Source organism: Toxorhynchites rutilus, chromosome 1 (assembly GCF_029784135.1).
Source record: "Toxorhynchites rutilus septentrionalis strain SRP chromosome 1, ASM2978413v1, whole genome shotgun sequence".
NCBI classification, from domain to species: Eukaryota; Metazoa; Arthropoda; class Insecta; order Diptera; family Culicidae; genus Toxorhynchites; species Toxorhynchites rutilus.
The window spans coordinates 39991120-40008025 of record NC_073744.1 but is presented as its reverse complement, the minus strand read 5'-3'; the positions used below and the strand labels follow the sequence as shown (position 1 = coordinate 40008025).

Sequence of the window (16906 nt, the reverse complement as noted above, 5' to 3'; positions counted from 1 at the left end):
TACAAACAAAGTTTGACCATCACAGATCAATTTATTTGCAAGCTGAGCCCTGCAAGGAACTCAGCCGGATCGCGTTGGGTGACGGACGTGTTAAACAGATTTGAAGGCTGTATGAATAAAAAGATTTAGATGGAAAAAATATTAATAATATCAAACCGTAACTATTATTAGAACGTTATTTCGAAAAATCTGTATATTCTGTATGAAAACCAAAAAATCTGTAATCTGTATCTACAGATTCTTGGTCCCAAAAAATCGAAGAAAATCTGTAGATTATTCTGTAGATATGGTACCGGGAGACGGAATCGACCAAGGACCGCGTTCGGCGAGGACGTCAGCAGCCATCAAGGTGGTGAGGGAGCGGTTTCGTCGAAACATGAACCGCACGATCCGGAAGACCGCAGCTGATCTGGATGTGTCAATCGGGACTGCCCACACCATCATGAAGAAGGACCTGGGATACAAGCCGTACGAGAAACGCAAGATTCACGGGGTAACGAAGGCTACAACGAAGAAGAGGCTGGACAGAGCCAAACTGATAGTTTCGCGGCACGTAGGTCAGGAGTTCGTTTACTGATGAGAAACTCTATGTCTTTCAACAGCCGCACAATGTCCAAAATGATAGGCTGCGAGCGCGGACGTTGGACAACCTCCCCCCGTCCCACGGTTCCAGAGCGCCACATCGGTGGTGCTTTGAGGGGCCGTATTCAGGCGTGGGAAGCTTAGGGACCTCTACGGGAAGGGTCATTGCGACTTTCAACAGGACGGCGAATATCGTCCAAATGTGGTGTCGGGGAAATTTGACTGATTTTCTCGATGAGATTTGCTCCCCGGGCCTTAATCCCCTGGACTTTTTTGTATGGTAGTACATGCTGACCAAACAGAGAACATAAAGTGAACTCTATGGACCAATTAGTCGGTGTTCAGTCAGACTGGACTAAGTAACACAATTATGATTTCGAGAAAAACGAAGTTGAAGTTTAATGCTATAATGGTTTACCGTTGATCATCCAAAACAATTTCAATCCGTTATTCCTGATGTACGCTTGATTTTCCAAATCTGGTAAATGTAGCATGTAACTTACAAAAACTTAACCCAATGCAATCAATGGGCCTGATTCTCGAATACACTTCACGGTGGAAACGAAATAAACAGCACGCCATTGAACTACGTTTTACGAGTTAGTGAAGTGTCGAAGATAATAATGAGTTTCCAGGCAGAATAAGCACTTTTCAAATAAAAAATCATTAATGAAAATTGACTTCTTCGTATCAAACTGGTATTTAATGTGAGTGGAGAACTTTGTTTTCTTCATGTGATATAATAATCTCATACAAATATTCATCTGAAGATAATTTGATATTATAATGATAAGTTTAGTGGGAAACTAATCTCGTATCCAGATATCGACACCGTACCGTTGTCATCGCGGATACGTTTCATTCCGTTTCCACCGTGAAGTTTATTCGAAGTGTATTCGAGAATCAGGCCCAATAACTCGTTTTTTTTTTAATTTTGTGACTTGGTCGCCTCTGCCATTTGACCATTTGAAGATGCTCAATTCCAATATCTGGGAACTTGAATGTATGAATTTTGTGCACTGATTTCTTTTTTTCGTCAATGAAATGCAATGCATTGATAATTTTTCATGTCTTTAAAAAGCAAATATATGGTAATGTTTTTGCGCCAAATGGAAGCTTAATTTATTAGCTATCACATACCATTAAGTTCTTCTTAATTTGTATAATTTTATTGGGCGACTAATTCGGTTTAAAGCAAGTCTCACATAATCTACCAAATAGTAAAACCTATTAAAATACAAGAATTTGTAAACTTTTCTACATTATTACTTTGATATAAGAATGCAAATTGTGATGTAGGAAAAAATCATCGGATTGAACCTCCTTCACAAAAAATGAAAAATGTTGGTTTTGATCAATGTGTTTTATTGACGATTTTGACGTAGGACTACGTTTAACATTAAGCGTGCCAAATCAAAAAAAGGTCACGTTTTTTTGAAATAAAGTTAATGTTAATAACTATTTTTGATGCGAACGGATTTCAACGATTTGTATACCAATCGAATCGGAGATTTTCTAAGTTTTGTTTTATATGCTACACATTACAATCCCATAGTCTGTACATTAAACCATTGATGAAAATTGGAAGCATTCCCATTTCCCCATACATTTTTTCTGTCCAATCGTGTGTTTTCCCGAACAGAGCTGTCAATAACGGGCAACTTATGCAGACGCTAGAATAGAAAACAACGAAGGGGGTAGCGAAAAGAGAATGTTTGCCAAGTAATCTCCACCCTTACATAGTAAGTAAGCTGTCCCTAGCGTATAAGTATTGCATCTCCTCTGAGGAAAATTCTCAACAACAAAGGTCGCTTATTCTGCTCGTTTTGTATTTTATGTTCCCCTCGAGTTGTTAACGCTAGCGAATATATCACGTGAAGTGCATCTGGCATCGCAATTAACTCAACCATGCTTATTGAATGGCGATGTACGGAAGATGCCTTTCGTTAAATACTCTGTGCAATGCGTGCATTGATATAAAAAAACAAATTGCGACATATGACCAATAAGTGTATTGTTCCCGCAAAGGCAAGAAAGAATCGTTGCTTCTCGAAATGATTCTACAAAACCATACAAGCCATTGAACCTTTTCAGGGTCGCCTGACTTTTTACTAAATATATTTATTTATTTATGAAATTTCGATGTATTCGCAAATAATATCCGAAATGATAAACCAACAAATTAGAAAAAAAGATTGCGTAATCCTACGTCCTGAGTGGTCGTGTCTCGGATACAACCCCTCGATTTTTTTGATTTTTCATCATTTCCCGGAGAAGGGAAGTTTCGGGAAAAATAATTCTTGAGGATTTGAGGTTTCTTGATCGTTTGTTGGTTTTTGGTGGGTTAATTCGCAGAAGAGGTTTAGTCACGACTTTTTCCTCCTGTTTGAATTCAGAATCAGTCTCTTTGAACCTTTTAATATATATTCCAATAAAATGGAAACGATGGAAAATGATGTGGAAGCGACTCATTCCCTAATATTAGGTGTACCGGTAAGTTTCTTCGGTTTTACGATGACGTAACTTGATTTTTATTCCAGTGAATCGAATTTCCAGATATTCGTTGGAAAGCTACTGTCATTGCGCGTCTTTTTCAGTATGTGTCAAAAATTTGAAGCGTAAACAACATAGTTTTTTGCCACTTCGAATATGTCGAATTTCGTACAAACGAGAGTGTTCCTTCATCACTGCAATATAAAGAAAAAAGCTGCGTAAAATCATCGCATTTTGAAGGAAGTTTATGGTGACCATGGTCCAACTGAGCGAACGTGTCAGACGTGGTTTGCACGGTTTAAAAGTGGTAATTTTGACTTGGAAGACGAAGATCGTTCCGGACCGCCAGAAAAGTTTGAAGATGAAGAATTGGAGGCTTTCCTCGATCAAGATCCGTCACAAACGCAACAAGAACATGCAGATACACTTGGAGTACCTCAGAAAACCATATCCGATCGTTTGAAAGCTGAAAAAATTAAGGGTTTTTGCATCGAATCGTTATTGGTAATGGAAAGTGGGTCCATTACAATCTCGGATAGCTTGGCCATACATCAATATCGACGGCCGCGCGAAATATTCACGCCCAGAAAGTTATGCTGTCTATTTAGTGGGACCAGCTGGGTGTGGTGTACTACGAGCTGCTAAAACCGAATGAAACTATTACGGGGAACCTCTACCGACGACAATTGATGCGTTTGAGCCGTGTACTGAAGGAAAAATGGCCACAATACGAGCAAAGACATGCTCCGTCCGATTACTACCTTTTTCGATCGATGTAACATGGCCTGATTGACCAGCACTTCTCCAATTTTGTAGAAGTCAAAAATTGGATCTATTCGTGGTTAGTCGACAAACCGGCCAATTATTTCCGCAAAGGGATCCTTGAATTGCCAGAAAGATGGGAAAAAGTTGTGACTAGCGATGGGCAATACTTTGAATATTAAATTTGTAACCATTTTTGCAGAATAAAGCATTAATCTTTAAAAAAACGAAGAAATTTACCGGTACTCCTATTAATAACGATCGCAAAAAACGCGCAATTGTAGGTCCGGCGGTCACAGACTGTGCGTATCTCTGTAATATTGCTATTGTGTATTTTTAGGCGTTACTGGTATTTATTTAGAGAAAAACATATAATTGAATGAAAAAACTCCAGAAAATATGTTTTTCTTTATCTTCATTCAGTTTTAATAATCATTTAATTCAGCCACATCATTGATTCTCGGTCTGTCAGATCGTATGCGCGAGGATTAAATGCGATACGCATACAACGTCAACGTCACCGTTCCGTCAACTATTTTCTTGAACTTATCTTGACGATGTCCAAGTGGCCGTTGATGGTATATGTGAAAGCGACCATACGATTTACATGGGAAAATATTTGATGTTTCATTGAGGTTGACTTTCCGGTAACGGGACATTGTATGTGTAGCGCACGTTACCCACTCAACCGGTAACGTTACTAAAGATTTGAAGCCTATTGGTTTCCTGCCCTATCTCTTCAGAAAGGCTTCCTCAGACAGTTGATTAAGTTCAAGCAGCGAAGAAAGCGTATCGACACATGGTTTGTGATCATGTCCAAAGCAAAATAAACATATTTTGATGGATTGCTTATTGAATTTTTATTGTGATTGTGTTGTCCAAATGTATATGACCATCCTTGTATCAATATCAAACTGCCGTGTAGAAAGGCGTCACTACTATACACAGGTATATCCAACTACATTGTGTATCTCCGATGTGACCTTCTTGTTTCATTGGTGGAAAATTTGTACATTGCATCAATTTTCTTATTCGGTTCGCTTGTTGGTTAGTCAGTGAAATATTTCGTACAAATATATATATATATATATATATATATATATATATATGTGGCTAGCCCAGGAGGTGTTGCGTTGTTGCTCCATCGCAAACAAATAAATGCTTTGCATTCTCTCTAACAGTTGCTATGCAGTAAATATTTCATTTATAACAAAGTGTTTATCTATAGTCCCTAGGAATACATAGACCTTGGATCCGATTTCGGCTGTGGCCTAAATCTTGGAAGCAGCGGTACCTCTGGTTACCGCCTCGTTGATTGCCTTCGCCACGTATTTGACGTTGTTTTCGTTCAGGCCACACATCGAGATACGGCCGGTCTTCAGAAGGTAAATGCTGAATTCCTTAATGAGGATTTCTACCTGTTTTTCTGAAAGTAAAAATGTAAAGTAAAATAAATAATTTTTTGGTGCTCCTTCAAAGGCACTTACCATTTAGCCCGGTATAAGAAAACATTCCAATTTGCTGAGTGATGTGCTCCCACGTTCCGGGGGTTTTCAACGCAACCAGCTCATCGTAAAGAGCCTTTCTCATGGTGATAATACGAGAGCTCATCGTCTGAATGCACTGCATCCATTCTGCTCGCAGCGTGGGATCATTCAGAACTAGACCAACGATCCGACTTCCAAAGGCCGGCGGGTTCGAGTACATTCCACGAATCAGCAGCGTGATTTGGGAAGCCACCGCAGCACTCGTGGTAACATCCTTCTGGACGACCGTTAGATTACCGATGCGTTCGTCTGTTTGAGTGAGATACGCGTATTGAGAGAATCAAAATATGATATAAGATTCGATTCGATTTATTCTTTTTAAGAGGCTTTAAACTTTGCAGTTCATTCGTCTCTAAGCTGATATAAGAAGATAGAATTACCCTATTATGGAGGCTCTAAGATACCCGAGATTCTAGGCTGCAGTACAACACGGTTGATGAACTCAAGGCCGCTATTTCGGAAACATAGGGAAAAATTGAGAAATCCGTTCTGCAGAATTCGGTAAATAGTATTCCAACACGAATTTCCAAGATTATCAACCGAAATGGCAAGGTTACCAATTATGTAAATCTGCCGATGGTTTTTAATTGGTTATACTAATGAATTTTGAAATGGTCTTATAGAAAATAGAATAAATATACAAACGACTCTTTTGAACGAAATTAACGTTAAATATACTATATTCCAAGCGTTCAACAATCTATGAAAATATCTCGTTGAAATTCTAACTGTTTGTGTTACAGCGAAATATAATCAAGGTGGTCTTATAGAAGTTGGACAGAATGTACAATATGCTTTCTCAAATAATCTTCCGTCGTCTATCGCCACTTACGAACAGATTCATGGGATGTTATCAAGCCCTCTTCATCGAAGTGACCTACTACTGCCCAGATCTTTACCTTCCAGCAGATACTCCAGAAATGCCGTGAGTACAGAGTCCCAACGCACCATCTATTCACCGACTTTAAGGGGAAAAAATTCACTGAAATTAAGTTTTGCAAACTGGTAGGAGTTCTACCTCCGGAACGGTCCATCCGATTTTGATGAAATAGTTTTTTCCAGATTCTCTACTAAAGTTCTTGTCATCGTATATAGGATTTTTTTGATATTTTGAAAAAACAAATTATTTTGGTGAATGTTTCTGTCTCGGTTTTCGAGGCAAAAACACAATTTTTGACAAGCCATTTTCGTCAAAAAGCAATATTTTGAAAAAATCCTACGTACGATGACAAGAAATATATCCAAAATAACGTTAAAATATTGGTTGAAATCGGTCCACAAGAAAAACTTGTAAAACTCCCACCAGTTTACAAGGTTTTGGTTGCAAGGGTTCAATAAACCGGTTGCGAAAATTGACACCAATTTATTTTTTGTTAAGTAATATATACCTAATAATACTGTGATATCAAATTAATCATAGTATCTATTTTCTCGTTGGAAAAAATCGCGAAAATCGCATACATTTTATGATGTTCATAGTTTACCACCCCCTTAAAGCCACATATGATTGAATAACACGAAAAGAGTTTTGGAGAATCATGGACGAAAACGGCTTTTCTGAGAAGGTGACAAGACTGATTAAGGCTAGTGATCCTCGATTTTTGAAATTATTCGTTTATTTTGTTATTCGATACGATTAATCGTCCCAAATAATCGATTAATCGATTAATCGTCATACTGGGAGAAATAATTAGTTAGACTAATATTTCTCATTTGTTGGAAAGCCATCTGCAACAAAAAAAAACTTCATTCCGCCTGAAAATCAATTATTATCTTTTACTTTTCCCTAAACTCATAAAGGAAGCTCAATTCGCGTTGACGGCATTGAACTTCGTTCACGAGTTTAGGACAGCGCCATTGACAATGATTGATTTTCAGGATAACACTGCAGTGACTGTACTTTTTTTTTCTCTAGGCTTGTATCGATTAATGAACGTAAATTATTAGTTCGCTTCGATTATTGGTTTTTCAGTATTCATTCGATAAATAATCGATTTCTGTAGGAAGTATTCGATTAATCGATTAATCGAAACATTGTTGGGGATCACTAATTAAGGCTACGATGGAGAGAAGACAATGCTGTGTGTGAACATCGGATGGATTATCTGATACATTCGAGTCTCGCTGGTCTCTCTTGTCTGCTATTCAACATTGCGCTAGAGCAGTGATTTTCAACCGGTGGGGAATTCCCCCCTAGTGGGGAATTTGGTCACATTTACTTCGCTTTGAAGATGACAATGATTAGCAAAAATTGCCACAAAAACTTTATTGGATACGTTATAATTTGCGATCCTCGGCAAACATTTCCGAATCTGAAATGTAATGTGCAATTGAACAACTTCGCAATGTTTGAAAGACTTTTGTCAGTGAATGATGATGGAACAGACGACAAGACAGTACAGAAGACCAAAAAAAGGAAATTGAACAGCATTTCTGAAGACTTTTTCAACAAGTTAAACTTGAAACAAATTTTCCTTATATCAAAGAACTTTGGATATGGTTTGAAATGCCTTCCGACTGGCAGTGACGAAAGTTTCGGATCAAGTTCAAAACAAACTCATTACGAATGATCGATTCTTATCCTGATATGCGGAATAAGCGTCACGAGTGTTGTTGCCTTTGCGTAGAATTTATGTGAATCTGGATTTCCTACAATGCTGCTGATGGGAACAAAACACCGTAACAGATTGGATATCGAATACATGAGGTGTGATTTCGACAACGTTCTCAAGAATTACGATTTCAGCGGAAATCGTTCAGGCGCAGATGCCATACTGACCTGCCAAACTTTATATACCTTTTTTGTAATCAGATACAAGTATAAAATCAAATTTGTTGCGAATATAACTTGAAACCGTTTGTGTTCTTACATTACGTTACTGATATGCTACAGACTTTCTTACCAAACACTAATAGGGGTGTAGCACTGGGATTAATTTTCGTTAAGGGAGGAATTGAGCAAAAAAGGTTGAAAACCACTGCGCTAGAGGGTGTTATGAGAAGGGGGGCTTCAACTTGCGGGACACGATTTTCATCAGATTCAATCAATTCATTCAACATTTGAGACGGTAAGCAGAACATCAAATGGCTTCCGGACCGAACTCGACAGGGCTCGAATAGGCAGTAGTGTATTGATCGTTTGCAATGAGTTCGAGGACCAATTTGTCTACCTTGGTTGAATGGTAACGTCTGTAAAGCTAGCAACCGCTAGATCCGGATTCGCCTTATCAATGGGAATCTTGCCTACTATGGACTCCACAAACACCTGAGATCAAACAGATTGAGGAATTGTGGGAAATGTTCTCTGTATAAAACGCTCATAGGGCCGGTTTTCCGACCGGTACGGGCCCGAAACAAAGACAATACTCGAAGAGAATCTGCGAGCACTCGGAGTCTTTAAAAGACGTGTTACTAAGAACCATCTTCTGCGGAGTACAGTAGGACGGTAAGTAAATAGCCCAGCCAGTGAGATGATTTTATTGAACAAAGGTATTTAGTGGGATTTAATAAAGCACGAGGTTGCTTTATCTGCAATCATGAACCGGGTTCATTAATTGTATTATATCGAGAAATCGCGTAACGGAATATAGTAATGTTCGATTTCAAAAAATGATTACAGCAAATTCATCCGGTTGGCTGAAGATTAAAGGCAAATGAACTGCAATGTGTCAAGCCTTTCCAATACAAACAAGAAAAGAAGGATGAAGATTATTTTAGCAATGCATTGAATATTTGAAAATAAGACAACGCAAGAAATTCTCTCTCATCAATACCATGCATGAGCCCACTTGTCTGCCTTTTTCTGAATGCAAACACAATAAATCAAACTGAATCGAATTTTATATCATAGGGAAGCATGCCACTTACTGTACAATCCAAAATTTTTGGCGAAGCTCTGCGCGCAAAACAATTCGAACCCACGCTCCACAAAGTACCGCACGGCAAAGGCATCCTTGTTGGGGTCACCGCTCGCAAAACCCTGATAGGCCGAATCAAAGAACGGGAACAGCTTCTTTTCCTCGCAGACATCGGCGATCGCCTTCCACTGTTCCTGGGTGGGATCAATTCCAGTAGGATTGTGAGCACAGGCATGCAAAATAATAACCGCTCCTTCAGGAGCTGCCCGCAGATCCTCGATCATACCCTCGAAATTGAAACCGCGTCGTTCCTGATCCCAATAGCGATAAGTTCGGGGCTCAGCAAAACCCGCATACACGAACACCTTGTGATGATTCTCCCACGTAGGCGAGGAGTAATAAAATGTTGTGCGTTTCAGAATTCGTGCCAGAAATTCTGCACCTACGCGCAGCGCTCCGGTTCCCGAGAGGCACTGTATTCCAAAGGCACGTTTGCCTTTTACTGCTTCCGAATCTTCTCCCAGTAGTAGACTGGTGGCAGCCCGTGTCACGCCATCTGTTCCCAGCACGGGTAGGTACTCGTGGTTCAGGCTACCGTCGGCGATGATGGCTGCTTCAGCCTTTTTCACCACTGGTAGGATCCATGGTTTTCCCTCGTTGGTGCGGTAGGCTAAAAATTATAATAAACAATATCAGCTGGACACTTTGAATGAATTTGTTGATATTTACAACGCTATATCATGGATTTAAATGAAAATGCAACGGAGCAGCGCTGAATTCAATAGCACAGTATAACCTTATCTAAACCATTGTGGTGCTAATCATATACAATAGATGTACTTGTTGGTTATCTACCATCACTGGCAGCTTATTGAATGAGGATTCCATCAAGATAAATGTTTGTCTTACTTCTTCTGAATAAGTCTGGCAATTTAAATCAATGTTTTATCATCGCCTTATATTACTGTGAAAAATCACCCTTCGCATAACATACAATTATCTCGTTGCCAACCTGGTTCTCCTGTGATAATTCACTGCAAGATAGTTTTAGCTTACAAACGAAACACCATTGTGCAACAATTATTAATATGCGAACTAAAGCCTTCTCACGTTGACCTCAGTGACCTTGGTGGAACCTCTCCACAGCACTATCGAATTCTGATTAGACACCATATATGCACATTAAAAATACGATTGCCGGCATGAAAACTAGATAAACCACACAGTATCGGAGGGTATGTGGGCAGAAGGGCAGGATGCAGTTCATTCACAATCGCAACGAATCACGCCAGCGTAATTTTCACACCCCGATACCCACCTCCAACGCCAAGGTTGACCTTATTCGGATTCGGATCCTTGAGGCAGGCCTGATTTAACGCGAACACCTCAATCGGAGGCCCAACTTCAACACCGGAAAAAATGCTCATCTTCTAGCGGCTCTAATCAGTAACTGTCCTAATAATTTACAAAATTATTTATCGTAGCTTTTTCGGACGAACAAACAGACGGCTCTGCTGATTCCGATACAATGATTGCTATTTTTTCCCGGTGAGCGGTATCAACGTCGGCATTACTATACAGAGCAAATTATGGTATTACATAGTGATGAAAAATACACATGTATGCATGAATAGGCCTAGAGTGTTTTGTGTTGAAAGGCTGGCAATCATAATACATTACACCGAAGTCGCTTTTTATGCGGTTTCTGACGTAGGACTACGTCTTTCATTTCTATACGGGGGAGTAAGTTCAAAGTTTCGAAAATGAAAGCGTTACACCGGAGCAACGAGATTTTGAGCGATAATGGGCCTGATCACGAACGTCACTTCACGGTGTAAACGGAATGAAATGCATACAAATTGCATACAATTCATTTCGTTTTCACCGTGAAGTGACGTTCGTGATCAGGCCCAATACCTCCTAAACAACTGAACGAAATGGCATGATAGACACTTCATTCTAAAGATAAAATGTCTACGCGTTATGCGCTTGTTACCTTTGATCCAAAAACTTGTTACAATAGCCCTAAAATTTCGCTTTCAAAACAGGCTATTGAAATCACACCAATCGGTATACAAGCGAGTGCCGCTCGGAAATCCACTCAATTAGAGGCGAATGAACTGAAAAGTTTAAACCCACTTAAAGCCAAAAAGAAGAAGAAGAATCCACTCAGTTATGATTGCGCAACGATTGAGGTACGATCGCTGGAATGGATGGATGTTTTCCTAACACAGACTTCAAAACATGGAGCCAGTTTCCCTAACACAGATTTCAAACCCATGGAGCCTAGAGAAATCGTCAATTCAAAATAGATACAAGCTGCGGGTAGTTTTGTACTCGCTTGCGTTTCTACAAATCGGAATGTTTCCCTAACACAGACTTCAAAACCATGGAGCCTTGGGAAATCGGCATTGCAAAATGGGTGCAAGTTGTGGGTACTTTTGTGCTCGCTTGCATTTTTGCAAACCGGAATGTGTTTTCCCAATACAGATTCCGAAACCAAGAAGTTGGGAAAATCGGCATTGCAAATACATGCAAGTCGGCAGTACTTTTATACCCCCATGCATTTCTACTCTCCGGAATTCATTTTGCTAACACGGTCTACAAAAGCGGATACAAATGTAACGTTTTGGCTCGGTTATTCAAGACTACATTGGAAGATATCCTTTCATGTCGCCAGCTCACTGAATTTCTACGCATACCGTTCGATGATTAGGCAAAATGTTGATGACTATTTGCTGCGATAACTACTACCATAATGCATGAATTGACCTAAATTGGGATTTGTTTGCAATTGAATTCGTAAATTGTTTCATTCATTCACTAGTTTAATCGATAATTTAATCAATACACACAAGCTCTGTGCAGCGGCGATATCGTACCCAATGACAATGAGGAGCGATTATTGCTAATTGAAGAAACACAAATGATTACTAAGCCAACGGCAGTCCTACGTCAACCTTGCGGTTATATCCCAACCATAGTTTTTAAAGCGGATTTCCACCGCGTAAAAAGTGAATCCAGTGTAAACAGATGATTTTATGTACTAATTGATTTGACTTTTCACGAAATAAGTTTGTATTGTATCACTAATTAGTAGCTGAGAAATAAAAGGAGAAACCAATATCACGAGGGGATGTCCACATACCACGTGTACAAAAATAGCACGATTTTAGACTCCCCCTCCGCCTCCGTGGACAAGCGTGAACAATTGTTGTATCCTTGTTGACCACGTGGACATTCTTCAATTTTTCCATTCTATACTAAGGAAACAATCTTATTGCGCCTATATGGCATTTTGAATTCGTTTCACTTAAATTTTATGTTTTTCAAATAATAAAAATGATATATAAATAAATATAAAGTGATTCAAGTAAATAAATTGTAAGTTTAGAATACAAAGACTGAATGGAGCCATCATTCTTTAGAAGTAAGGCAATATTTCTTTGCTTTTGGAGCCTGTAACAGAAATCTTGTTTAATTATAATCTTGAATCTTGAATTGATAGATCCTAATTAACTGTAGCTTGACTTTCCAAGCAGAGTTTTGTATTGCTCTTCAATTTTTTCAGGATTTCATTTGTGTTGTCTTGGTTCTCTACCGCAAACTCTGGCATTATAAAACCACAGTTTTTTAAGAACGTAGATACGTATACCATTTACCTTTAGAAAATTGGCGATGTTTTTCTTTGCAAAATAAGTTTTGGAAAGCAAAATATTGGCCTAACTATTCAACTCAAAAGTTGAATTTGATGGCTAGTGTTGTATGAAACATCTCAGGAGATATCGATACTTTGCAAGTTTCCATTTGCAAGGAGAGTAATACAATAAATCGACTCTATATGAATAACTGTATAAAGATTACTATCTTAAAGCTAACCGTTCTTGAAATATTCTATAAGTCAAGTTTGGCATTTTTACACTATCAGTTTGGAATTTTTACACAATTTCGTCAACTTAGTCATAACATTCAGCTGTACTTTGTGGTATTTATATATAACAATCAAATCCTCTTCAGACACCAAAGTTGTCAGACATATCCGTTTAACATGCAACTAAATTTGCGTAAGTCGACATTTTGAAAAAAAAAAATCCTCTGGTATCATAAAGGGTTTTTAATAATAGCGCTACAAGAGTTTTTTTTAAATAAAACAAAAACGGTTTTGGATATCAATGAAATTCTTCATTCATGTGAAAGTACATTTCAAGCATAAATCGGCCGATACTGCTGCAATTTCACGTTCGATATTCGTACGAAGTTCATCAATCGTCGCTGGCTTGTTGGCATAGACCATAGACTTGACGTAACCCCACAGGAAATAGTCTAACGGCGTCAAATCGCACGAACGAGGCAGCCAATCAACTGGGCCATTTCGTGAGATAACACGCTCACCAAACTTGGTTTTCAATAAATCGATTGTTAAATTCGCTGTGTGGCTTGTGGCACCGTCCTGTTGAAACCACATATTGTCCAAGTCCACATCATCCAATTCGGGCCAAAAATATTCAGTTATCATTGAGCGGTAGTCATTTCTATTCACAGTAACGTGCCGGTCTTGATCATTACGGAAGAAGTACGGCCCAATGACGCCGCCGGACCATAAACCGCACCAAACCGTATTTTTTTCGGGATGCAATGGTGTCTCATGTAGTACGTGTGGATTGCTGCCTGACCAATATCGTGTATTTTGCTTATTGGCATATAAGCAATTCAGCCAGAAATGAGCCTCATTGCTGGAGATGATTTTTCGTTGGAAATCCGGATCATTTTCAAGTTGTTACTCAGTCCAATTCACGAACATACGACGCTTCTGGTGATCAAGCGGCTTCAGTTCTTGCGTCAACTTAGTCTTGTAAGGATGTAGGCCAAGATTTTTTCGCAAAATTCGCCACAACGACGTCACAGAGATGTCCAACGCTTGAGAACGACGTGTGAGACTGATTTGGGTCTTCCTCAATTGATGCGCTAGCGGCAGCAATATTCTCGACCCTACGGGCACTTCTTTGTTTGGATTCAAATTTTTCCACTAGACGATCGATTGTTGATCTGGCATGAGGACTATGACGGCCATAAATTGAACGTAGCGCTCTTAAAGTTGAGGCCATTGACTCTAAATTTCGGTAATAAATTTTAATAATCCAGACTTTTTGTTGGATCGTATATCTTTCCATTATGAAATGGCAAACCTTACTGAAGAGAAATATCAAGAGAGCGGGAAAAATATGGCGTCATTTGCTGTCCCTATCGGTCTACTTTTGCAGTGTCCCTATTGAAATACCCTCTAAATTGTGTGTTGATAATCTTTTAGGGCGTGATAGATCATTGAGGATGAAAGAAAATGAGTATCGAATCAAACTGCGCTCGTGGCTGAGTTCTTTATTTTTAGTTGTAGTCATTTTCATTGTCACCGAACATCTATATTGAGCTATGTATGTCTAAAACACGTTTGAAATCAAAAAGTAAGTTTACCTCACATTTTCTTGTAAATATATAATTTCTGAAAAGTTTTAACACATTGCGGACCGCTCACGAGATTTCTCGTGTTTTCCGTTTCGTCTGTAACGGATGGATCACGAAATAACTAGTGTTTTCTAAACTTGAAGATTAAATTCTGGGTTTGCCAAGAATCTAACAAGGCCTACCGATGGCTCGCCTTCGTCTCATCCACATCGAAGGAAACGATCTTATTTGTGGAATCCGAACAAATGAAGCGTTCAAGTTTGTCCCAAAACGTGCGGTCCTTAATGTGTTAAACTACGTAAAAAAAATTTTTTTTTAATTTGTAGGTTTTGTATTGTTCTCCAAAATTCATAACGAACTGTAATTCTTTCATCTACCTAATCCATCGAGGTACATATGAGGGGAGGCATATGGTGTTGCCATTATTTGCATTCAATACGGAATGTATATGGAAGAGACGAAACAATATTTAAATAACTCACAATTTGATGATGTCATGAAACAAAATGCTCATGAAATCTTGTAACTGATGGTTTTTTAACAGATGATTATTGTATTGTGACTTACTTCCATCATTTAAGGAGCAAAAACGTCCAGAGAATAGTCTTATTTTTAGTCCTCGGAAATAGCTAAATTTTCAATGAAATGTTGCTTGATTGTAAACTATTTTTCTCAAATACATACACCGGTGCTGGGAGCCTTCAAAATATCATCATTTTATCTGCAATCTGTAATAGTTGGTTTCATGATACGCGTAGAAGTTCTACCCTGAGAGATCCTCGATAATCACCCTGTCCCTGTAATCAATACAAAAAGACTTCCGTAAATTAAGTTTAATCCAGAATCCAGAATCCATAATCCAGAAGGATGAAAAGGTCAATCAGCGAGTTCTGTAATAAAACAATTCTACGCCAAATTAACCGATCGATTTACACAATTTAGGAACCTTTCGTTTTACTTGCTCTACTATTAATGGTGAGGCCCGACCGTTCACAATTATTTTCAAAATACTGTGAAAATAATATCAACGGTATGAGAAAAATATGGATGATCGACCCCTCTCAGACAGCAAAAACCATAGCAATTAGTTTTTGACAATCTTCTCTTGACCCCAATTTCTTATCACTCTGGAAATTTTTCAATGCAAGAAAAAGGTGATAATCGTTTGGTGCCAGGTTCGAACTGTATGGTGGATGCGTTAAAACTTCCCAATCAAACTCTCGGAATTGTGTGACCTTGCGTTGTCCTGATGAAACACAACACCTCTTTTGTTGGCCAATTCTTAACGTTTCTGGTCAATCGTTGACAGTAGAGATGATAGTTTAGTGTATTGCACTGGAAAAAAAAATTGCAAAAAAATTTAAATAAATTAAATTGCACCTATTTTACTGTTGCAGTGTCGGCACCATAAACATCAATCAAAATTTCAGCGGCCTGGCTTGCATTCTCGCATTTACAAAATAAAAAGTGTGAAATGTACCGAACTTTTTCCCCAATCTGATATCAAATTAAAGCCAATTACTTAGTCTTTTTTGGAAAGTGTTACGCTTGCCAAAATTCTGGATTTTGTTTTCGTCATTATTGATTGAATTGGTTTTATACTGAGAATATTTTACATAACATATTCAAAAATCAGAGATGTGATTTTTTCTTGTTTTTAAGTTATGAAGTTTAAAAGTTAACGGATGGTTAAAAAAATCAAATTTTTCCCTCTTTTCCAAAAAAGCTTTCTTTGAAAAAATCATAACTTTTAAACGACTAGACCGATTCAGATGATAGACATATCAAATTGAAGCCAATGATCTAATCTTCTTTTAAAAAAATGTTACATTTGCAAAAAAAAAAAGTTTTTTGTTTTTGTAATTATTGATTGTGTTAGTTTTTCATAGTTTTCTCGGTTAAAGATAGAGAACGCTATATTTTTTTATATTTTTTCTTAAAAGCTGAATCTTTTTTCTGAGTTATGGTTTTTCAAATTTAACTTGTTTTCAGTCTTCGTTCAATATTCCTATGCAACTAGACTAGACTAGGGTGCCTATTCTGTATTCCGACGGATTTCTATTTCGTTCGAAAGTGATATTTCTATCGTTTTCGAATTTACCATTCCCTATTCCAATCGTTTTGCTCGTTTCGAACGAAAGTGTTAGAAAATTTCGAATATGCATCGATCTGTCAAAAACCGATAAACAAAAAGAAACACCGTAT

At 38.3% G+C, this 16906-nt stretch overlaps 1 protein-coding gene across 1 annotated transcript; it reads right to left on the bottom strand.

The window, feature by feature from the left end:
- Positions 1 to 4672: 4672 nt before the first annotated feature.
- On the bottom strand, positions 4673 to 10841 carry LOC129763640 (aspartate aminotransferase, cytoplasmic). The gene is made up of 4 exons (XM_055762882.1): positions 10560 to 10841; positions 9252 to 9911; positions 5325 to 5633; positions 4673 to 5263 (listed from the first exon to the last, which is right to left on the bottom strand). Exons 1-4 carry the CDS (start codon positions 10666 to 10668, stop codon positions 5109 to 5111), a joined length of 1233 nt encoding a protein of 410 aa, XP_055618857.1. The 5' UTR covers positions 10669 to 10841; the 3' UTR covers positions 4673 to 5108.
- Positions 10842 to 16906: the final 6065 nt, after the last annotated feature.

Coding starts and splice junctions, on each gene's coding strand:
- LOC129763640 (XM_055762882.1), bottom strand. CDS start 10,668: ATGAGCATTTTTTCCGGTGTTGAAGTTGGGCCTCCGATTGAGGTGTTC. Junction 5,634..9,251: donor CAAAAATTTTGGATTGTACA/GTAAGTGGCATG, acceptor TCACTCAAACAG/ACGAACGCATCGGTAATCTA. Junction 5,264..5,324: donor TTCTTATACCGGGCTAAATG/GTAAGTGCCTTT, acceptor TTTTACTTTCAG/AAAAACAGGTAGAAATCCTC.